The sequence below is a fragment of the Lampris incognitus genome, chromosome 12 (assembly GCF_029633865.1).
Source record: "Lampris incognitus isolate fLamInc1 chromosome 12, fLamInc1.hap2, whole genome shotgun sequence".
NCBI classification, from domain to species: domain Eukaryota; kingdom Metazoa; phylum Chordata; class Actinopteri; order Lampriformes; family Lampridae; genus Lampris; species Lampris incognitus.
Window position 1 is genome coordinate 1,723,386 of NC_079222.1, and position 24,134 is coordinate 1,747,519.

The 24,134-nt window shown below is 45.6% G+C and overlaps 1 protein-coding gene across 1 annotated transcript in view; it reads left to right on the top strand.

Moving 5' to 3' along the window:
- Window positions 1–39: 39 nt before the first annotated feature.
- prpf4 (PRP4 pre-mRNA processing factor 4 homolog (yeast)) overlaps window positions 40–24,134 on the top strand; it is a 59,371-nt gene continuing 35,276 nt past the window's right edge. The window contains exons 1-6 of the mRNA XM_056290679.1: window positions 40–115; window positions 5,996–6,306; window positions 18,012–18,198; window positions 20,634–20,721; window positions 21,320–21,399; window positions 22,696–22,789. Of these exons, the coding sequence (XP_056146654.1) occupies window positions 6,102–6,306; window positions 18,012–18,198; window positions 20,634–20,721; window positions 21,320–21,399; window positions 22,696–22,789 (654 nt within the window). The 5' untranslated portion in view covers window positions 40–115; window positions 5,996–6,101. The remainder of the gene's footprint in view (window positions 116–5,995; window positions 6,307–18,011; window positions 18,199–20,633; window positions 20,722–21,319; window positions 21,400–22,695; window positions 22,790–24,134) is intronic.

Sequence of the window (24,134 nt, forward strand, 5' to 3'; positions counted from 1 at the left end):
GACTCTGAAACCGGAAACGCATTTCGGCACGTCTTTCCTGTTCCGGTTCACGCGGCGCTTAAGGAAAGAAGAAGAAACGTCTCTGCCTCGTTTCGAAAAAGAACCAAAATCACCGGTAAGTTTTGACGGTATCGATTAGATTTTGATCGTTTGATTTATGTGAACGATGTTTTGTTTCTCTGTGAGTTTTATTGGTTTGTTTTTGTCGCAGGCGTCTTTGTTTTGTCCTCCGCAAGAAAAACGTGTGCTTGTTTATGTATCTGTGTGGATGGTGTAGCTGTGCAGCCCGTGTTTGTGTCCTGGCCGTGTGGGCGCTTGTCTGGACAGCTGCCCCTCTCTCTGTCTCCACCTGTCTCCTTATGTCTGGCGCTACATACAACGATCTGTGTGTCTTTCTTCAAGGAGGCACAGAAAAGAACATTGCTGCAAACCACGGCTAATGCCGTTGGCCTGCTAATAGAGGGATAGAGAGCAGAGATGGATAGCAGATAGATGGCTAGGCAGATAGATGGCTAGGCAGATAGCTGGATAGGCAGATAGATGGCTAGGCAGATAGATGGCTAGGCAGATAGATGGATAGGCAGATAGATGGCTAGGCAGATAGATGGATAGGCAGATAGCTGGATAGGCAGATAGATGGCTAGGCAGATAGATGGATAGTAGAATGATGGCTAGGCAGATAGATGGCTAGGCAGATAGATGGATAGGCAGATAGCTGGATAGGCAGATAGATGGCTAGGCAGATAGATGGCTAGGCAGATAGATGGCTAGGCAGATAGATGGCTAGGCAGATAGCTGGATAGGCAGATAGATGGCTAGCAGAATGATGGCTAGGCAGATAGATGGATAGGCAGATAGATGGCTAGGCAGATAGATGGATAGCAGAATGATGACTAGACAGATGATTAACAGAAAAGCAAAGTCCAATAAAAAAACAACAACAATCTATCACACAAGCTTGCTAAATATGTCTAGCAGTGTTTACCCCAGGTCAAAATGATGCTAGAGGCATTGTTGTAAGGAGGGTTTCGGGTGGGGCACATTGCAGCGCTTTACTTTGGAAGAAGCCTGTTAATTTTTTTTTTGTTTAATAGTTTTATAAGAAAATATGGTGAATGAGAAGACAAAACAATATCAGTTTAGCAATGAAAATCACAAAACAGCTCCATAATAATCGTAATATTATCAAAGTAGTACTGTGTATCTCAATCAGGGTGGGTAGTGTTATCCAGAAAGGGCCAGTGTAGGTGAAGGTTTTTGTTCCAACCAAGCAGTTACACACCTGATCCCACTGATCAACCAGTAGAGTCTTTGCTGAGGGACTTGATTAGGAGACACGAGACACAGGTGTGTAACTGCTTGGTTGGAACAAAAACCTGCACTCACTCCTGCCCTTTCTGGATAAGGTTGCCCACCCCTGAACCATATTTTCTGCCTTTTTAAAAGGTGTTTTCATGTTATACAGAACAAATCAAAGCAAAACAAAAAGTAAACTAGAGATAAGTAAATAAGTGAATTGATTAACTGAAATAGACAAACGAACCAGAGGGGGGGGGGGACAGGTGTGGGGGGGGTCTGTCAATCAGAGGACAGAAATTGAAGAGTTGAATAATGTCAAAAAAGATGGCCACTTCATCAGAATTAGTGCTCACGGAATATTTAATCTCTAGCTGAAATTAAAAAAAAATTACACACAGAAACTTTGCACACTGGGTCTGATGTGTTTTTCTATTATTTGTTGTGCAAATTTACAATATAAAAAAACTGTCCCCTCAAGCACTGAGGATGACTTTGTGGTTCTCTCTTTTCTGAGGACAAATTAAAATGAAATAGGGCCTAATGCACAATCGTCTATGGCCAGATGTGGAGGCAGCGAGGAGGAGAGGTGACAAGGCCTACTTTGTGGGAAATAAGGCATTTATAAAAGAAAGAGATTAAAGTAGATTGAAAGGACTATGGGCGGCACGGTGGCGCAGTGGTTAGCATGGTGGCCTCACAGCAAGAAGGTCCTGGGTTCGAGCCCCGAGCTAATCCACCTTGGGGGTCGTCCTCTGTGTGGAGTTTGCATGTTCTTCCCGTGTCTGCGACGGTTTCCTCTGAGTGCTCTGGTTTTCTCCCCCAGTCCAAAGACATGTAGGTCACGTGAATCAGCCATACTAAATTGTCCCTAGGTGTGTGTGTGTGTGTGTGTGTGTGTGTGTGTGTGTGTGTGTGTGTGTGTGTGTGTGTGTGTGTGGGCCCTGTGATGGACTGGCAGCTGGTCCAGGGTGTCTCCCCGCCTGCCATCCAGTGAGTGTTGGGATAGGCTCCAGCAACCCTAAGTAAGGATATGTGGTCTGGATGATGATGAATGATAGGGTGAAATACAGTGGAGAAGGTTTAGAGACCCTGAGTAAGGATCATCGGTCTGGATGATGATGAATGATAGGGTGTAATACAGTGGAGAAGGTGTACAGACCCTGAGTAAGGATCAGTGGTCTGGATGATGATGATGATAGTGTGTAATACGGTGGAGAAGGTGTAGAGACCCTGAGTAAGGATCAGTGGTCTGGATGATGATGAATGATAGTGTGTAATACGGTGGAGAAGGTGTAAAGACCCTGAGTAAGGATCAGTGGTCTGGATGATGATGAATGATAGGGTGTAATACGGTGGAGAAGGTGTAGAGACCCTGAGTAAGGATCAGTGGTCTGGATGATGATGAATGATAGGGTGTAATACAGTGGAGAAGGTGTACAGACCCTGAGTAAGGGTCATCGGTCTGGATGATGATGAATGATAGGGTGAAATACAGTGGAGAAGGTGTAGAGACCCTGAGTAAGGATCATCGGTCTGGATGATGATGAATGATAGGGTGTAATACGGTGGAGAAGGTGTAGAGACCCTGAGTAAGGATCAGTGGTCTGGATGATGATGAATGATAGTGTGTAATATGGTGGAGAAGGTGTAAAGACCCTGAGTAAGGATCAGTGGTCTGGATGATGATGAATGATAGGGTGTAATACGGTGGAGAAGGTGTAGAGACCCTGAGTAAGGATCAGTGGTCTGGATGATGATGAATGATAGGGTGTAATACAGTGGAGAAGGTGTAAAGAGCATGAGTAAGGATCAGTGGTCTGGAGGATGATATGTGATAGGGTGTAATACAGTGGAGAAGGTATAAAAAGCCTTAGTAAGGATCAGCGGTCTGGATTATGAGTAATAGGGTGTAATACGGTGGAGAAGGTGTAAAGAGCAGGGACACTTACATAAACTGACACAGGAGCTGCACAACTTCCTGATAGCTTTACTTTAAGGTGTCAGTGGCGCATTTTAATTAATTATCAATAATCAAACCACATATTAAAAAGAAGAGGATCAATTACTACAATCCTGTTGATTCTGACCAGCCTCTGGCAGTATTTCTATGAGACACACACACACACACACACACACACACACACACCTTATTATGCCGTAGGAAAAAGTGTCATTGTGCATCATGATATTCCTTCGATGGATGCGGAAAAAAACCCCACAGAAAATCGAAGCTGTTCTGATAATATTTTCGATGGATGCATTTTTTTGAGTTTGTGTGTAAATTTAATGTAAGAAAATGTGCGGTCATATCTATTTTTTAATGTACGAAAATTTCAGACGAAAAACCTAAAATGACGATAAACAAAAGTCTGCACACTGTCGCTTCCTAATATGCAATTTATTCAAATATCCAAAAAAGTGATGTTTCAAGCTACATGCTCTTCCGAGTTGACGGCCATTTTAAATAACACCCTTTAGATCACTAATATCAATACGTAGGTTATACAGTAGCATGTGCCGGACAACCATGCGTAAAAAAAACATATTCATGTGATACATAGAAATAGACAGAGTTCTAGAGAAGACCCTCAGAGCACAGCTGTGTCACATCAGGCCAGCAGCCGTCACATGTTCAGTATGGCCAGATCTAGAGGAGCCTCTACATTATAACAAGATGTCCCTCAGCTTGGAAAGAGGAGTCTACAATACCCAACACATGTGAAGGAGTTAACCATTCTCATCCTCATACATGAGCTGGTGAGAATGTCACACAGATGAAAGTAAGATGGTAAAGGAGTTATCCTGTCTAACCATGTGATATTTGGCTAAACTCATAAATAGCACAGACAAAACCATCACAACAGTGGTCTGATATTGAAGTCCTCATTCAGTCCTCTTGGTGGGAGAGTATCCAGTGTATAATCCAAAATAGTCTCTCCTCGGGAGTAGAGAGTTACTGTCGCCTCCTCTACGAGGGCTTATCTTCATTTAATTTCTTTTTGGTCCAGCACCTGATTCATAGTTTTTTTGTGATTAGTGTGTTCTATTTCTTTTCATTAGACGAGAAACCTGACTTCCTTTGCAAAGGCATTGAGTCTCACGTGTACTGCCCTTCTGATGTGGTCATGCTGACACAGCTGAGATGATGCTAGTAAGATAACTTGGTCAGGCCTGAGCAACTTGAAGGACGCTGTTGGGTATATGGTTAGGCTGACATGGTTAGGCTGACATAGGTTGGCTGACATAGTTTGGCTGACATGGTTAGGCTGACATGGTTAGACTGACATGGTTTGTCTGACATGGTTAGGCTGACATGGATAGGCTGACATGGGTAGGCTGACATGGTTAGGCTGACGTGGTTATGCTGACATAGTTTGGCTGACATGGTTAGGCTGACATGGTTAGGCTGACGTGGTTAGGCTGACGTGGTTTGGCTGACATAGGCTGACATGGTTAGGCTGACGTGGTTAAGCTGACATGGTTAGGCTGACATAGTTAGGCTGACATGGTTAGACTGACATGGTTTGTCTGACATGGTTAGGCTGACATGGATAGGCTGACATGGATAGGCTGACATGGTTATGCTGACATGGATAGGCTGACATGGATAGGCTGACATGGTTATGCTGACATGGTTAGGCTGACATGGTTTGGCTGACATGGTTAGGCTGACGTGGTTTGGCTGACATAGGCTGACATGGTTAGGCTGACGTGGTTAGGCTGACATGGATAGGCTAACATGGTTTGGCTGACATGGTTAGGCTAACATAGGCTGACATGGTTAGGCTGACATGGTTAGGCTAACATAGTTAGGCTGACATGGTTAGGCTAACATGGATAGGCTAACATGGTTAGGCTGACATGGTTAGGCTAACATGGTTAGGCTGACATGGGTAGGCTAACATGGATAGGCTTACATGGGTAGGCTGACATGGTTAGGCTAGAGCAGTCTGGTTGAGCTCTTGGACCAACATTTCTACATTTACATGGCATGAAGACTGCAGCAAGGCTAACCAAGCTAGGTTAAAGCGGTTTGGATAATGCAGTTAGGCTAATGTGGTTAGGCTCACACGGATCATGCTGTTAGGCCAACACAGCATGGATAATGTGGTTAGCCTACCGCTAGGCTAATGTAGTATGGATGACGCTGTTAGGCTTACTCGATCAGGCTAACAGCATGTTGAATGATGCTGTTAGGCTAATGTGGCTTGGATGATACTGTTAGGCTTACACGATCAGGCTAATAGCGTCTTGAATGATGCTGTTATGCTAATGTGGCAAGGATGACACTTTTAGACTTACATGATTGGGCTAATAGCATCTTGAATGATGCTGTTAGGCCAATGCAGCCTGCATGACACTGTTAGGCTTACACGGTCGGGCTTATAGCATCTTGAGTGATGCCGTTAGGCTAATGCAGCTTGGATGACACTGTTAGGCTTACTCGGCCAGGCTAACAGCATGTTGAATGATGCTGTTAGGCTGATGTGACTTAGATGACAGTGTTTGGCTAATGTGGCTAGACTAAATCAGCTTGAATGATGCTGTTAGGCTAATGCGGCTTAGATGACAATGTTGGGCTACCATGGCTAGGCTAAGGCAGCTAGCTAGGTTGACTGTTGATAGTTTCCCAGTTGGATGACACATTTTAATGAAATTCGTGTATTTCTGATTTTTTTGTTGTTGTTTGTTTTAGAACCAGGAAGTTGCAGCTCATACAGACGAAAGGGGGCAGCAACAGCAGCAGCAGAATAAGAAAAGTGTTCTAACAGCTGCTTGCAGTAGAAGAAAAATCAGCAGCGATGTTATTCAACGAGGGGGCTGTGCCGGCTGCAGTAAAGAGCTGCCTCTACTATGGAAGCCTGGAGGAGAAGGAGCGTGAGCGGCTGATGAAAGCTGGAGCAGGAGGTGGGGCTAGCGGACGAGGAGGAGGAGCAACAGGGAGTGGATCGACGAGTGATGCTGTCAAGGCGGGAATCGAGGCTGGCCACATCAACATCTCCTCCGGTGGGTCTGCTTGCTGTTATCTGTTGGCTCTGTACAGTTAGTGCTAAATAGCTAGCTGGGAAATAAACGGTTGGCCTATCATGGCAAGCTGGTAGCAGTAAAATATTTGCTTTTAACAGTTTTGTCTCACAGCTCCTGCAGCCTGCTGTGACCACAATGTACTGCTTAGTTTGCAGTGGGCTATCATCTAAAAAGTAAATGTATGGCGTCCGGGTAGCATAGTGTTCTATTCCTTTGTCTACCAACATGGGGATCGCTGGTTCAAATCCTTGTGTTACCTCCAGCTTGGTAGGGCGTACCTACAGACACAATTGGCCGTGTCTGCGGGTGGGAAGCCAGATGTGGGTATGTGTCCTGGTCGCTGCACTAGCGCCTCCTCCGGTCAGTCGGGGTGCCTGTTTGAGGGGGGATGGGGAACTGGGAGGAATAGCGTGATCCTCCCATGCACTACGTCCCCCTGGTGAAACTCCTCACTGTCAGGTAAAAAAAAGCGGCTGGTGACTCCACATGTATCAGAGGAGGCACGTGGTAGTCTGCAGCCCTCCCCGGATCGGTAGAGGCGGTGGAGCAGCGACTGGGACAGCACAGAAGAGTGGGGTAAGTGGCCAGATACAATTTGGGTGAAAAAATGGGAAAAATCCACAAAAAAAAAGTACATTTGTATTTATTTCCACCCAGTTGTCTACACAAATGAAAGACTTAAAGGTTAAAGTCACATGGAGTGAAGTGTTACAGGGGTATGTGGCTATGAGTCACATGGCATGGCGTTGTTTTTGCCGTGGATGGTTGGCAATCGCTTCATTTCCCCTGCCAATCAGAAGGTAAAAAGAGGCAGAGGTGAAGAAAGCCATTTCTCCAGTTGTCACCCAGAAGGAAACTGGAAGCTGATATGAGCCACATGGCGCTCTTAGGCCACATTAACAAGAGGACCAAAGTTAAGACCCATAAAAATACACGTTACACAAGACTGACTCAGCTTTCATTCTGCTGTTGTTAATACTGTTAGCTAGGCACCTTTATTAACTTGGCTGCGGTGGCAGCCCAGTGGGCTTCAGCCCCTTGTGACCCTGGGTAGGAACAGCAGGCGTAGAGCATGAGTGGATGGATTCAACACGCGTTCGCTATTCAATGTTCAGGTCAGAGGCACGGTGGCGCAGTGGTAAGCGTGGTTGCCTCACAGCAAGAATGTTCTGGGTTCGAGCCCTGGGGTAGTCCAACCTTGGGGGTCGTCCCGGGTCTTCCTCTGTGTGGCGTTTGCATGTTCTCCCCATGTCTGCGTGGGTTTCCTCCGGGTACTCCGGTTTCCTCCCACAGTCAAAGACATGTAGGTCAGCTGAATCAAAGACATGTATTCAATTCAATTCAATTCAATTCAGCTTATTGTCATTAAAAACAATGTGCAGGCACATGTTAAAAATGAAATGAGGGCTGTGGCTTCACCAAACAGTGCAAGACAGACACACAAACACAGCAAACACAATATAAGATATACACACATGAAGACCAAAAGCTAAAATAAGTTAAAAAAGAGCTGGAGTACAAAATATTTAAAAATGTCTACAGACATTCAGTGGGTAGCCAGGTTCAGGTGGGCAACAGCTTGTGGAAAGAAGCTGTTTTTGAGCCTGGTAGTGCGGGCTCTGACGCTCCTGTAGCGCCTCCCAGAGCGCAGGGGGAGAACAGTCCATGGTTGGGGTGGATGGGATCTCTGCTGATGCTCAGACCCCTTCGAAGGCAGCGTTTGTGATAAATGTCTTTTATGGCTGGGAACCGGTGATATGCTGGGCCGCCTTGACGACCTGCTGCAGAGCTTTCTGGTCTACTGAGGTGCAGTTGCTGTACCACACTGAGATGCACCTGGTCAGGATGCTCTATATGGTGCAGTGGTAGAAGTTGGTGAGAATTTTGGGGGATAGATGGGCGCTCCTCAGCCTCCTCAGGAAATGCAGGCATTGTTGGGCCTTTTTCATAAGGGCCTGGGTGTTTAATGTCCAGCCAGGAAAGTTCCTCGTTGGTGTGGACTCCAAGGAATTTAAAGCTGGAAACACACTCCACTTCCACCCCATTGATGTGTACGGGGGAGTGGCTGCAGCTTCTAGACCTCCTAAAGTCCACAATCAGCTCCTTCGTCTTGTGCACATTGAGGACCAGATTATTGGTAGTACACCATTGTGTGAGGTGCTGAATCTCGTCCCTGTAGGCCATCTCGTCATTGTTGGTGATACGGCCAATTGTGGTGTCATCTGCAAAATTAACTATAACATTTGAAGGGTGAGTTGGCAGGCAGTCGTGGGTAAAGAGGGATAAAAGGAGGGGGCTCAGAACACAGCCTTGTGGGGCACCTGTGCTGAGGGTCAGGGTGGAGGAGGTGTGGTCACCTAACCTAACAGACTGAGGTCTGTTGGTCAGGAAGTCCAGGATCCAGTTACAGAGGGAGGGGTTGAGGCCAAGGGGGAGGAGTTTGGTGGTTAGTTTGGCGGGGATGATAGTGTTGAAGGCAGAGCTGTCATCTATAAACAGCATCCGGATGTATGTGTGGTTAAGTTCAAGTCGGGTCAGAGCAAAGTGCAGGGCACTGGCAATGGCATCCTCAGCAGGCCTTTTTGGACGGTAGGCGAACTGGTGTGGGTCAGATATATGGGGGTGATAATGTTTCTGATGTGAGCCAGAACCAGTCTCTCAAAGCACTTCATGGCAATGGGGGTGAGTGCTATGGGTCGGTAGTCATTCAGACATGTGGATGTTGGTTTCTTGGGGACAGGAATGATAGAGGTGGTCTTAAAGCATGCCGGGACAATGGATTGGGACAGTGAGAGGTTAAATATAGTTGTGAAGACCTCAGCCAGCTGGTCGGCACATTCCCGGAGGACCCTACCCGGTATGCCGTCCGGTCCGGCAGCCTTCCGTGTGTTCACTCTGCGCAGTGATTCTCTGACCTCTGCGATCGATAGAGTGAGCACCTGGTTTTCTGGGTGGCTGGGATTTTTGTGGCTGGGTCAGTATTGTCCTTGTCGAAGCGGGCATAGAAATGATTTAGCTTGTCTGGCAGGGAGGCATCATGGACAGTGGGACCGCTATTGGAGCTTTTGTAGTCTGTGATAGACTGTATGCCTTGCCACATTCGCCAGGGATCAGAGTTATTGTGAAAGTGGTCCTCTATTCGTAGGGAATATTTATGTTTGGCTGTTCTGATGCCCTTTTTGAGGTTGGATCTGGCTGTGCTGTAGGCCTCACAGTTACCTGACTTGAATGCTGCATCCCGCTGAATCGGCCGTACTTCATTGTCCCTAGGTGTGACTCTGTGTGTGTGTGTGTGTGTGTGTGTGTGTGTGTGTGTGTGTGTGTGTGTGTGTGTGTGTGTCGGCCCTGTGATGGCCTGGCGGCCTGTCTAGGGCATCTCCCCTCCTGCCAGCCAATGACTGATGGGATAGGCTCCGGCACCCCGCGACCCTGAGTAAGGATAAGCAGAAACATGGGAGCCAGCAGTCCAGTCATGCTGTCACTAGAGACACTTTATCTGGATATTTTATCTGGAATATTGAAGGTCTGGGCAGCCCTGTTAAGAGATGAGGGTATTTGTTGAGAGATGAGGGTATTTGTTGAGAGATGAGGGTAGTTATTGAGAGATGAGGGTAGTTGTCGAGAGATGAGGGTATTTGTTGAGATGAGGGTATTTGTTGAGAGATGAGGGTATTTGTTAAGAAATGAGGGTTTTTTTAAATTTATTTTATTTCTGATTTTTCCCTTTTTCTCCCAATTTAGTGGCCAATCGATCCCTATTTTAGTTCAAACCCCCACCCTCGTACTGCATGCGTTCGCCAACTGCGTCTCTCTGCCGGCAGTCTTGAAGGAGTCGCCTCGCCACTTCCGTGACAAGGCGACTCCAGGCCGAACCACTGCTTTTTGCGACACACACAGAGACGCATTCATGTGACGAATACAAGCCGACTCCGCCCCCTCCTGAAGACAGCGCTGCCAATTATTGCTGCTTCATCGAGTCCGGCCATAGTCGGATCCAACGAGACCGGAGCGCGAACCCCGGTCCCTAGTGGGCAACTGCATCGACACAAAGCCGATGCTTAGACCGCTACACCACCGCGGACCCGAGATGAGGGTTTTTGTTACGAGATTAGGGTATTTTTTAAGAGATGAGGGTATTTGTTGAGAGATGAACGTATTTGTTGAGGTGAGGGTATTTGTTGAGAAATGAGGGTATCTGTTAAGAGATGAGGGTATTTGTTGAGATGAGGGTATTTGTTGAGAGATGAGGGTATTTGTTAAGAAATGAGGGTATTTGTTGAGGTGAGGGTATTTGTTGAGAGATGAGGGTATTTGTTGTGAGATGAGCGTATTTGTTGAGGTGAGGGTATTTGTTGAGAGATGAGGGTATTTGTTGTGAGATGAGCGTATTTGTTGAGATGGGGGTATTTGATGAGAGATGAGAGTATTTGTTGAAAGATGAGGGTGTTTGTTAACAGATGATATTTGTTAAGAGATTAGGGTATTTGTTAAGAAATGAGGGTATTTGTTTGTTAACAGATGAGGGTTTTTGTTAAGAGATGAGGGTATTTGTTGAGAGATGAGGGTGTTGGTTAAGAGATGAGGGTATTTGTTGAGATGAGGGTATCTGTTGAGAGATGAGGGTTTTTGTTAAGAGATTAGGGTATTTGTTAAGAGATGGGGGTATTTGTTGAGGTGAGGGTATTTGTTGAGAGATGAGCGTATTTGTTGAGATGAGGGTACTTGATGAGAGATGAGGGTATTTGTTGAGAGATGAGGGTATTTGTTGAAAGATGAGGGTGTTTGTTAACAGATGAGGCTATTTTTTAAGAGATGAGGGTATTTGTTAAGAGATGAGGGTATTTGTTGAGATGAGGATATTTGTTAAGAGATGAGGGTATTTGTTAAGAGATGAGGGTATTTGTTAAGAGATGAGGGTATTTTTTGAGAGATGAGGGTATTTGCTGAAAGATGAGGGTGTTTGTTAACAGATGGGGCTATTTTTTAAGAGATGAGGGTATTTTTTAAGAGATGAGGGTATTTATTGAGAGATGAGGGTGTTGGTTAAGAGATGAGGGTATTTGTTGAGATGAGGGTATCTGTTGAGAGATGAGGGTTTTTGTTAAGAGATTAGGGTATTTGTTAAGAGATGGGGGTATTTGTTGAGGTGAGGGTATTTGTTGAGAGATGAGGGTATTTGTTGTGAGATGAGCGTATTTGTTGAGGTGAGGGTATTTGTTGAGAGATGAGGGTATTTGTTGTGAGATGAGCGTATTTGTTGAGATGGGGGTATTTGATGAGAGATGAGAGTATTTGTTGAAAGATGAGGGTGTTTGTTAACAGATGATATTTGTTAAGAGATTAGGGTATTTGTTAAGAAATGAGGGTATTTGTTTGTTAACAGATGAGGGTTTTTGTTAAGAGATGAGGGTATTTGTTGAGAGATGAGGGTGTTGGTTAAGAGATGAGGGTATTTGTTGAGATGAGGGTATCTGTTGAGAGATGAGGGTTTTTGTTAAGAGATTAGGGTATTTGTTAAGAGATGGGGGTATTTGTTGAGGTGAGGGTATTTGTTGAGAGATGAGCGTATTTGTTGAGATGAGGGTACTTGATGAGAGATGAGGGTATTTGTTGAGAGATGAGGGTATTTGTTGAAAGATGAGGGTGTTTGTTAACAGATGAGGCTATTTTTTAAGAGATGAGGGTATTTGTTAAGAGATGAGGGTATTTGTTGAGATGAGGATATTTGTTAAGAGATGAGGGTATTTGTTAAGAGATGAGGGTATTTGTTAAGAGATGAGGGTATTTTTTGAGAGATGAGGGTATTTGCTGAAAGATGAGGGTGTTTGTTAACAGATGGGGCTATTTTTTAAGAGATGAGGGTATTTTTTAAGAGATGAGGGTATTTATTGAGAGATGAGGGTGTTGGTTAAGAGATGAGGGTATTTGTTGAGATGAGGGTATCTGTTGAGAGATGAGGGTTTTTGTTAAGAGATTAGGGTATTTGTTAAGAGATGGGGGTATTTGTTGAGGTGAGGGTATTTGTTGAGAGATGAGGGTATTTGTTAAGAGATGAGGGTATTTATTGAGAGATGAGGGTGTTGGTTAAGCGATGAGGGTATTTGTTGAGATGAGGGTATCTGTTGAGAGATGAGGGTTTTTGTTAAGAGATTAGGGTATTTGTTAAGAGATGGGGGTATTTGTTGAGGTGAGGGTATTTGTTGAGAGATGAGCGTATTTATTGAGATGAGGGTACTTGATGAGAGATGAGGGTATTTGTTGAGAGATGAGGGTATTTGTTGAAAGATGAGGGTGTTTGTTAACAGATGAGGCTATTTTTTAAGAGATGAGGGTATTTGTTAAGAGATGAGGGTATTTGTTGAGATGAGGATATTTGTTAAGAGATGGGGGTATTTGTTGAGAGATGAGGGTATTTGCTGAAAGATGAGGGTGTTTGTTAACAGATGAGGCTATTTTTTAAGAGATGAGGGTATTTGTTAAGAGATGAGGGTATTTGTTGAGAGATGAGGGTGTTTGTTAAGAGATGAGGGTATTTGTTAAGAGATGAGGGTATTTGTTAAGAGATGAGGGTATTTGTTGAGAGATGAGGGTATTTGCTGATAGATGAGGGTGTTTGTTAACAGATGAGGCTATTTTTTAAGAGATGAGGGTATTTGTTAAGAGGTGAGGGTATTTGTTGAGAGATGAGGGTATTTGCTGAAAGATGAGGGTCTTTGTTAACAGATGAGGCTATTTTTTAAGAGATGAGGGTAATTGTTAAGAGATGAGGGTACTTGTTAAGAGGTGAGGGTATTTGTTAAGAGATGAGGGTATTTGTTGAGAGATGAGGGTATTTGCTGAAAGATGAGGGTGTTTGTTAACAGATGAGGCTATTTTTTAAGAGATGAGGGTATTTGTTGAGAGATGAGGGTATTTGTTAAGAGGTGAGGGTTTTTGTTAACAGATGAGGCTATTTTTTAAGAGATGATGGTATTTGTTAAGAGATGAGGGTATTTGTTAAGAGATGAGGGTATTTGTTAAGAGGTGAGGGTACTTGTTAAGAGGTGAGGGTATTTGTTAAGAGGTGAGGGTATTTTTTAAGAGATGAGGGTATTTGTTAGGAGATGAGGGTATTTGTTCATTTGAAGTGAGTTAAAGCTGACCTGGTGTTTCTGCAGGAGACCCCTACAGGTATCAAGGACCAGGTCAGGTTGAACTGCCCCTGGGTATCTGAGGAGTTTTACTCCCGTTTCAGCGGTACAACCAGAGGGCTGCTGGTTTAACTAGCGAGGCAGGTCAGGGTTCAGCCTCCACAGTTATATCTGATTAAAAACGGGTTTTTTTACCCCCCCCCCTTTTCCCCCCCCCAATTGTACCCGACCAATCACCCCACTCTTCCGAGCCGTCCCGGTCTCTGCTGCACCCCCTCTGCTGATCCAGGGAGGGCTGTAGACTACCACATGCCTCCTCCCATACATGTGGAGTCATCAACCACTTCTTTTCACCTGACAGTGAGGAGTTTCACCAGGGAGACGTAGCGTGTGGGAGGATCATGCTATTCCCCCCAGTCCCCCCCCCCCCCCCGACCAGGCGCCCCGACCGACCAGAGGAGGCGCTAGTGTAGCGACCAGGACACATACCCACATCTGGCTTCCCACCCACAGACACCGCCAATTGTGTCTGTAGGGAAGCCCTACCAAGCCGGAGGTAACATGGGGGATTCGAACCGGCGAGCCCTGTGTTGGTAGGCAACGGAATAGACCACTACGCCACCCGGACGCCCTCAAAACGGCAGATGTGTAGTTGTCTCAGGCACACTGTCTCATTATCCCATCTTATTCATATTTCTTTGAGTGACCCACATGTTATGAGTTGGCTGTTTGAATGTCTTCACAGTTCAATAACAACCTCCTCATATGTGGAGGGGTTTGAATTGCATAATTCACCCCCATCTAGACCACATCTCTAATCCCTGAACCCTGACCCCTCATTAATGTCCAGACCAGTTTCTGACTTCATGTCTCAGAATGGTCTACTTTAACTGGTTCACTGCCTACTATAAGTTCTAGGGTGAGACGGTGACTACCCACCCAACTTCCTGACTACCCACCTAACTGTCTGACTGCCCCCTATCTGTCTTGCTGCCCACCTAACTTCCTGACTACCCACCTCACTGTCTGACTGCCCCCTATCTGTCTTACTACCCAACTGGCTGTCTAACTACCCACCGCACTGTCTGACTGCCCCCTGTCTGTCTTACTGCCCACCCAACTTCCTGACTACCCACCTACCTGTCTGACTGCCCCCCTATCTGTCTTACTGCCCACCCAACTTCCTGACTACCCACCTAACTGTCTGACTGCCCCCTATCTGTCTTACTACCCAACTGGTTGTCTAACTACCCATATAACTGTCTGACTGCCCCTTATCTGTCTTACTACCTGCCCAACTTCCAGACTGCCCACCCAACTGTCTGACTGCCCGCTATCTGTCTTACTACCCACCCAACTTCCTGACTACCCACCTAACTGTCTGACTGCCCCCCTATCTGTCTTATTACCCCACTGGCTGTCTAACTACCCACCTAACTGTCTGACTGCCCCCTATCTGTCTTACTACCCACCCAACTTCCTGACTACCCACCTAACTGTCTGACTGCTCCCCTATCTGTCTTACTACCCACCCAACTTCCTGACTACCCACCCAACTGTCTGACTGCCCCCTATCTGTCTTACTACCCACCCAACTTCCTGACTACCCACCTAACTGTCTGACTGCCCCCTATCTGTCTTACTACCCACCCAACTTCCTGACTACCCACCTAACTGTCTGACTGCCCCCCTATCTGTCTTATTACCCCACTGGCTGTCTAACAACCCACCTAACTGTCTGACTGCCCCCTATCTGTCTTACTACCCACCCAACTTCCTGACTACCCACCTAACTGTCTGACTGTCCCCTATCTGTCTTACTACCCACTCAACTTCCTGACTACCCACCTAACTGTCTGACTGCCCCCTATCTGTCTTACTACCCAACTGGCTGTCTAACTACCCATCTAACTGTCTGACTGCCCCCCTATCTGTGTTAGTACCCACCCAACTTCCTGACTACCCATCTAACTGTCTGACTGCCCCCTATCTTTCTTACTACCCACTCAACTTCCTGACTACCCACCTAACTGTCTGACTGCCCCCCTATCTGTCTTATTACCCCACTGGCTGTCTAACTACCCACCTAACTGTCTGACTGCCCCCTATCTGTCTTACTACCCACCCAACTTCCTGACTACCCACCTAACTGTCTGACTGCTCCCCTATCTGTCTTACTACCCACCCAACTTCCTGACTACCCACCTAACTGTCTGACTGCCCCCTATCTGTCTTACTACCCACCCAACTTCCTGACTACCCACCTAACTGTCTGACTGCCCCCCTATCTGTCTTATTACCCCACTGGCTGTCTAACTACCCACCTAACTGTCTGACTGCCCCCTATCTGTCTTACTACCCACTCAACTTCCTGACTACCCACCTAACTGTCTGACTGCCCCCTATCTGTCTTACTACCCACCCAACTTCCTGACTACCCACCTAACTGTCTGACTGCCCCCCTATCTGTCTTATTACCCCACTGGCTGTCTAACTACCCACCTAACTGTCTGACTGCCCCCTATCTGTCTTACTACCCACCCAACTTCCTGACTACCCACCTAACTGTCTGACTGCCCCCTATCTGTCTTACTACCCACCCAACTTCCTGACTACCCACCTAACTGTCTGACTGCCCCCCTATCTGTCTTATTACCCCACTGGCTGTCTAACAACCCACCTAACTGTCTGACTGCCCCTATCTGTCTTACTACCCACTCAACTTCCTGACTACCCACCTAACTGTCTGACTGCCCCCTATCTGTCTTACTACCCAACTGGCTGTCTAACTACCCATCTAACTGTCTGACTGCCCCCCTATCTGTGTTAGTACCCACCCAACTTCCTGACTACCCATCTAACTGTCTGACTGCCCCCTATCTTTCTTACTACCCACTCAACTTCCTGACTACCCACCTAACTGTCTGTCTGCCCCCCTATCTGTCTTACTACACACCCAACTTCCTGACTGCCCACCTAACTGTCTGACTGCCTGCTATCTGTCTTACTACCCACCCAACTTCCTGACTACCCACCTAACTGTCTGACTGCCCCCTATCTTTCTTACTACCCACTCAACTTCCTGACTACCCACCTAACTGTCTGACTGCCCCCTATCTGTCTTACTACACACCCAACTTCCTGACTGCCAACCTAACTGTCTGACTGCCTGCTATCTGTCTTACTACCCACCCAACTTCCTGACTACCCACCTAACTCTCTGACTGCCCCCAATCCGTCTTACTACCCAACCAACTTCCTGACTACCCACCTAACTCTCTGACTGCCCCCTATCTGTCTTACTACCCACTCAACTTCCTGACTACCCACCTAACTGTCTGACTGCCCCCCTATCTGTCTTACTACCCATGTGGCTGTCTAACTACCCATCTAACTGTCTGACTGCCCCCCTATCTGTGTTAGTACCCACCCAACTTCCTGACTACCCATCTGACTGTCTGACTGCCCCCTATCTTTCTTACTACCCACTCAACTTCCTGACTACCCACCTAACTGTCTGACTGCCCCCTATCTGTCTTACTACACACCCAACTTCCTGACTGCCCACCTAACTGTCTGACTGCCTGCTATCTGTCTTACTACCCACCCAACTTCCTGACTACCCACCTAACTCTCTGACTGCCCCCTATCTGTCTTACTACCCACCCAATTCCTGACTACCCACCTAACTCTCTGACTGCCCCCTATCTGTCTAACAACCCACCCAACTTCCTGACTACCCACCTAACTGTCTGACTGCTCCCCTATTTGTCTTACTACACCACTGGCTGTCTAACTACCCACCTAACTGTCTGACTGCCCCCTATCTGTCTTACTACCCAACTGGCTGTCTTAACTACCAACCTAACTCCCTGACTGCCCCCTATCTGTTTTACTACCCACCTAACTTCCTGACTACCCAACTAACTGTCTGACTGCCCCCCTATCTGTCTTACTACACCATTGGCTGTCTAACTACCCACCTAACTGTCTGACTGCCCCCTATCTGTCTTACTACCCAACTGGCTGTCTAACTACCCACCTAACTGTCTGACTGCCCCCTATCTGTCTTACTACCTACCCAACGTCCTGACTACCCACCTAACTCTCTGGCTGCCCCCTATCTGTCTTACTACCTACCCACCTCCTGACTACCCACCTAACTCTCTGACTGCCCCCTGTCTGTCTTACTACCTACCCACTTCCTGACTACCCACCTAGCTCTCTGGCTGCCCTCTATCTGTCTAACTACCTACCCAACTTCCTGACTACCCACCTAACTCTCTGACTGCCCCTGTATCTGTCTTACTACCCACCTGGCTTTCTAACTACCCACCCAACTCTCTGACTGCCCCCGTATCTGTCTTATTACCCACTTGGCTTTCTAACTACCCACCTAACTCAGACTGCCCCCGTATTTGTCTTACTACCCACATGCCTATCTAACTACCCACCTGGCCATCTATCTGTTGAACTGCTTATCTTACTCTCCTATCTTAGCACCTAGCTTTGTGAGTACCGCTCTAGCTGTGTGTCTGTCTCACCTCCCCCCAGGTGAGGCGATGGAGCTTGAGGAGCGTGTTAGCGAGCGACAGGCAGAGGTTTTGGCGGAGTTTGAGCGGCGGAAGCGTGCACGGCAGATCACCGTCTCCACCGACGATGGTGAGGTGAAGGCCTGCCTCCGTACCCTGGGAGAGCCTATAACCATCTTCGGTGAGGGCCCTGCCGAGAGGCGCGAGAGGTGATTGGACAGTTTGATTTTTGTTTTGTTTTTTTGTTTGCTATATACAGTGCATCCGGAAAGTATTCACACCCCTTCACTTTCCCCACATGTTGTTATGTTACAGCCTTATTCCAAAATGGATTAAATTCCTTTTTTTTCCTCATCAATCTACAAACAATACCCCATAATGACAAAGCAAAAAAGGTTTTGTAGAATTTTTTGCAAGTTTATTAAAAATAAAAAACTGAAATATTGCATGTACATAAGTATTCACACCCTTTGCTATGACACTCAAAATCGAGTTCAGGTTCATCCTGGTTCCACTGATCATCCTTGAGATGTTTCTACATCTTGATTGGAGTCCACCCGTAGTAAATTCAATTGATTGGACATGATTTGGAAAGGCACACACCTGTCTATATAAGGTCCCACTGTTGACAGTGCATGTCAGAGCAGAAACCAAGCCATGAAGTCAAAGGAATTGTCTGTGGACCTCCGAGACAGGATTGTATCGAGGCACAGATCTGGGGAAGGGTACAAAAAAATGTCTACAGCTTTGAAGGTCCCGAAGAGCACAGTGGTCTCCATCACTTGTAAATGGAAGAAGTTTGGCTCCACCAGGACTCTTCCTAGAGCTGGCCGCCCAGCCAAACTGAGCAATCGGGGGAGAAGGGCCTCGGTCAGGGAGGTGACCAAGAACCCGATGGTCACTCTGACAGAGCTCCAGCGTTCCTCTGTGGAGATGGGAGAACCTTCCAGAAGGACAACCATCTCTGCAGCACTCCACCAATCAGGCCTTTATGGTAGAGTGGCCAGACGGAAGCCTCTGCTCAGTAAAAGGCACATGACAGCCCGCTTGGAGTTTGCCAGAAAGCACCTAAAGGACTGTCAGACCATGAGAAACAAGATTCTCTGGTCTGATGAAACCAAGATTGAACTCTTTGGCCTGAATGCCAAACGTCACGTCTGGAGGAAACCGGGCACCTCTCATCACCTTGCTAATACCATCCCTACAGTGAAGCATGGTGGTGGCAGCATCATGCTGTGGGGATATTCTTCAGCGGCAGGAACTGGGAGACTAGTCAGGATTGAGGGAAAGATGAATGGAGCAAAGTACAGAGAGATCCTTGATAAAAACCTGCTCCAGAGCACTCAGGACCTCAGACTGGGGCGAAGGTTTACCTTTCAACACGACAACGACCCTAAGCACACAGCCAAGACAACGAAGGAGTGGCTTCGGGACAAGTCTGTGAATGTCCTTGAGAGGCCCAGCCAGAGACCAGACTTGAACCCCATTGAACATCTCTGGAAAGACCTGAAAATAGCTGTGCAGCAACGCTCCCCATCTAACCTTACAGAGCTGGAGAGGATCTGCAGAGAAGAATGGGAGAAATACCCCAAATATAGGTGGGCCAAGCTTGTAGCTTCATACCCAAGAAGACTTGAGGCTGTAATCGCTGCCAAGGGTGCCTCAACCAAGTACTGAGTAAAGGCTGTGAATACTTATGTACATGCAATATTTCAGTTTTTTAGTTTTAATAAATTTGCAAAAATTTCTACAAAACCTTTTTCGCTTTGTCATTATGGGGTATTGTGTGTAGATTGATGAGGAAAGAAAGGAATTTAATCCATTTTGGAATAAGGCTGTAACATAACAAAATGTGGGTAAAGTGAAGGGGTGTGAATACTTTCCGGATGCACTGTATGTATGTCTGTCTCTCCATCTGTATTGCTTTCTGTCTCTCTTTCTATCATCTGTCTGTCATATGGTTGGCCTAGTGTTTTGTTCTTTGTTCCTCTTGCTTTGCCTTTTTTTCTCCCCTTTTTCTCCCAGTTGTACTTGGCCAGTTACCCCACTCTTCCGAGCCATCCCGATCTCTGCTCCACCTCTTCTGTTGATCCGGGGAGGGCTGCAGACTACCACATGCCTCCTCCCATACATGTGGAGTCACCAGCTGCTTCTTTTCACCAGACAGTGAGGAGTTTCACCAGGGGGACATAGCACATGGAGGATCACACTATTCCCCCCAGCCCCCCCCCGAACAGGTGGCATGACCGACCAGAGGAGGCGCTAGTGCGGCAACCAGGACACATACCCACATCTGGCTTCCCACCCACAGACACGGCCAATTGTGTCTGTAGAGATGCCCGACCAAGCCGGAGGTAACACGGGGATTTGAACCGGCGATCCCTGTGTTGGAAGGCTACGGAATAGACCGCTATGCCACCCAGACACCTGCTTTGCCATCTCGCTTTTCCTCTATGAACTATTTGTCTGTCTATTTGTTTATATCTCTCGCTCCCTCTCCCTCTCCCTCTCTTTTGCTCTTTCTCTCTCTTTCTCTCTCTCTCTCTCTCTCTCTCTCTCTCTCTCTCTCTCTCTCTCTCTCTCTCTCTCTCTCTCTCTCTCTCTCTTTCTGTCTCTCACTCTCTCTCTCTATCCATTCATCCAGACTGAGGAATATCCTGTCAGTTGTTGGTCCTGAGGCGTTGAAAAAATCCAAGCGAGATGAAGAGAAAGCTAAACGCCTGCAGGATGAGGTGAGCTTAATCAGTCAATAATAATAATAATAATAATAATAATAATACTGCACTGGCTTTTGCATGCTCAGTGGCTGGGTTAATAGTAATAATAATGTTGGTGTTGTTGTATTACTAGTACTACTAAATCTACAGTAAATGTAATGATCAGTTTTAAGTCAGGAAAGGTGAGCAAAGACAGACACTAGTTAGTTAAACTAGTTTTTAACACAATAAAAACAGAATTTTCAAATGATTCCATTTAGAATTCTAATTTGACATTTTTCAAATGTATACCTGTCTTTTATACATTACCAATGAATATAACCTTGTTTTGTGTCTGTTTTTTCTTTTGTTTGTTTGAAAGATGAATGAAAGATGTGTTGTTTGGTAAGAATGGGTTAAGTGATTTCCTTTCTTTAGGTTTTCTTTTGCCTTTTTTGTTTTTGTAAATCAGATTTTCCAAGTTTTTTTTTAATTTAATTTTTTTTTTTTTTCGATTTGATGACATGTTTGAAAGGCAAAATGATGAGATATGTTGCTCAAGTTTGGAATTTTGGCCAATGATCTTAGCATAAATCTCTCTCTCGCTCTCTCTCTCTCTGTACTCCCCTCCCAGTCCCCGCAGACCTGGTACCACGAAGGTCCGACATCCTTGAAGGAAGCCCGCCTGTGGTTAGCCAAGTACACCCTGCCAAGGTTGTCCAGCTTTTACTTGCTAATGGGGGTTTTGCTAATGGCTAAGCTCTTCAGTTTCACTCCAGAGTATTAGAGGCTAACTCTACTAGCTCTACTAGCTCTACTAACTCTACTACTACTACTACAACTACTACTACTACTTCTACTACTACTACTAGAGGCTAACTCTGCTGCCTCTCAGCAAGGCTAGCTGCTACTAAATCTACTAACTCTACTACTACTACTACTACTACTAGAGGCTAATTCTACTGCCACTCAGCAAGGCTAGCTGCTACTAACTCTACTACTACTACTAGAGGCTAATTCTACTGCCACTCAGCAAGGCTAGCTGCTACTAACTCTACTACTACTACTAGACGCTAACTCTGCTGCCACTCAGCAAGGCTAGCTGCTACTAGATAAATACTAGCAAACAAGCAGACAACTCCAAATCCTAAAACTGATCATAGTTAACTCAGTTGAAATGCTAATGCAGCATTGGCACTATATGGAAATAGTATTCATACCATTCATATCAGTTTTCGAGTCAAAAATATGACCTGTGAACTCGAGTTTTGCTTTTTATCTGATTTCTCTAAGTTTATATCAATCACTGCGGTGAACAGTCAACAACATTATCAGAACCAGAATCAGAATCGTGTTTATTGGTCATGTGGGTTTGCACATACATGGAATGTGACTCTGGTTTTGTGGCTCTCTGTGTACTTAACATAGAAGAACAACACTACAACACAACAATTTTCACATATATACCAAAAAAGTTTGGTTGGGAAAACAGGGATGTAACATTTTCATCTGAGACTGACAAAGGCACTTAGCTCAGTGATGAAATGTTTTCCCATTAAACTTTAGGTCCAGATGAAGTGGTTCAACTTTTCTGGGAAGTCCCAATGCCACCTTGGTTGGTGTACATGATACGCCACTGTAAGGTGCTCTCAGTTGATTGTTATCCAATGTATTCCGTCGTTCAATGCACGTAGCTGCTGGCATATGGCCCCTTTTCTTAGGCGGGATTGAAAAGACAGATGCAGCCGATAAGATGATTGGAGCAGAGGCAGATGAGGTGTTCCGACTGGGTGTTTTGACACCACTAAAGAAAGGCCCCCTGCAATTCTGTATTCTAAACCACCATAATTACCCATCAGCCTCCAGCAACTAACATCTTAAAGTATGCATTGCCATTTACTGAGTCTTGTAAGTCTCGTGCTGCTGACGTGTGGCCAACGTAGCATCCATCTTAGGGAAATTGAAAGGAAAGAATAGGGGCGGAAATTAACCCTGCAGTTTTTCCCACAGGGCGATGCAGAGGCTAGAGGCAGCCCGGGCCCAGAAGGAGGTTGGTGAATCTACGCGGACGATTCGCCAGCAGGAGCTCCAAAAGAACCTCCGGGTATGAAAATGTTAATATATAGCATATTTCATTGTTGTCATCCACTAGCTAGCAGGAGCTCAACAATAATGTCTGGGTACAAAAATATTAGTATTTTTATTTCATCCTTCGTTTCTTCAGCTGGAGCTTGACAGGAATTGTGTGTAATCACAAATAAATGTCCTTGCTTTAATATTTTGCACATATTTTAGATTTCAATCAGGGTTTTTGTTGTAGTTTTTATTCAGAGTAGTTACTATATTTTTCTTAGTCAGGAGCAGCCTAGGGTTCTGGATGGAACCAGCCCAGGTGCAACCTGACCGTAGACTGTGTGTAATTTATATTTCCTGCCATTGAACAGGCCAGATTGATTTTTATTGCTGTTGTCATAGTTTAGATCAGATTGTTATTTATTGATGTTTCAGGTCAGTTTACTAATTATATTTATTGTTGCTGAATAGATGAAATCCATATTTATTATGTTGTTGTCATATAGGCCAGATTGCTATTTATATCCACTGTTTTAAATAGATCAGATTGTACTTATAACTTTTGAGATTGGTTTTCTGATGTATTGTCATGTTTTTATTTTGTCTTGATTGTTCTTTGTCTGCCTGTTCAATAGTTTTCTTATGTATTGTTATGGTTTTACTTCTGTATTAATTGTTGTTTGTTTGCCTGCCCAGGGACTGCAGAGGCAAATTAGCTGCCAGCTAATTCTGGTGCAATTGTAAAATTGTGCGTTGTCCCTGTCAAATAAACAATAAACTAAACTAAACTAGGAATTCAATTCCTCATACAATACCACACCTCCTCTCTCGGCACCCTGTCGTATGCTTTCTCTAAATCTACAAAGACACAATGTAACTCCTTCTGGCCTTCTCTATACTTCTCCATCAACATTCTCAAAGCAAACATCACATCTGTGGTGCTCTTTCCTGCCATGAAACCATACTGCTGCTCGCTGATCATCACCTCTCCTCCTCTTAACCTAGCTTCTATTACTCTTTCCCAAATCTTCATGCTGTGGCTGATCAACTTTATACCTCTGTAGTTGCTGCAGTTCTGCACATCACCCTTGTTCTTGAAAATTGGTACCAGTATGCTTCTTCTCCACTCCTCAGGCATCCTCTCACTTTCCAAGATTGTGTTAAAAAATCTAGTTAAAAACCCCACTGTCATCTCTCCTAAACATCTCCATGCCTCCACAGGTAACTGGTGCATCCAGCCACTGAGGATGCACAACCCATTGCATTCTTAGTGTTCATCCCAAGCCCAGATAAATGGGGAGGGTTGTGTCAGGAAGGGCATCCGGGATTAAACCTTTTCCAAATCGAATATGCAGATGATAAATCAGATTTCCTGA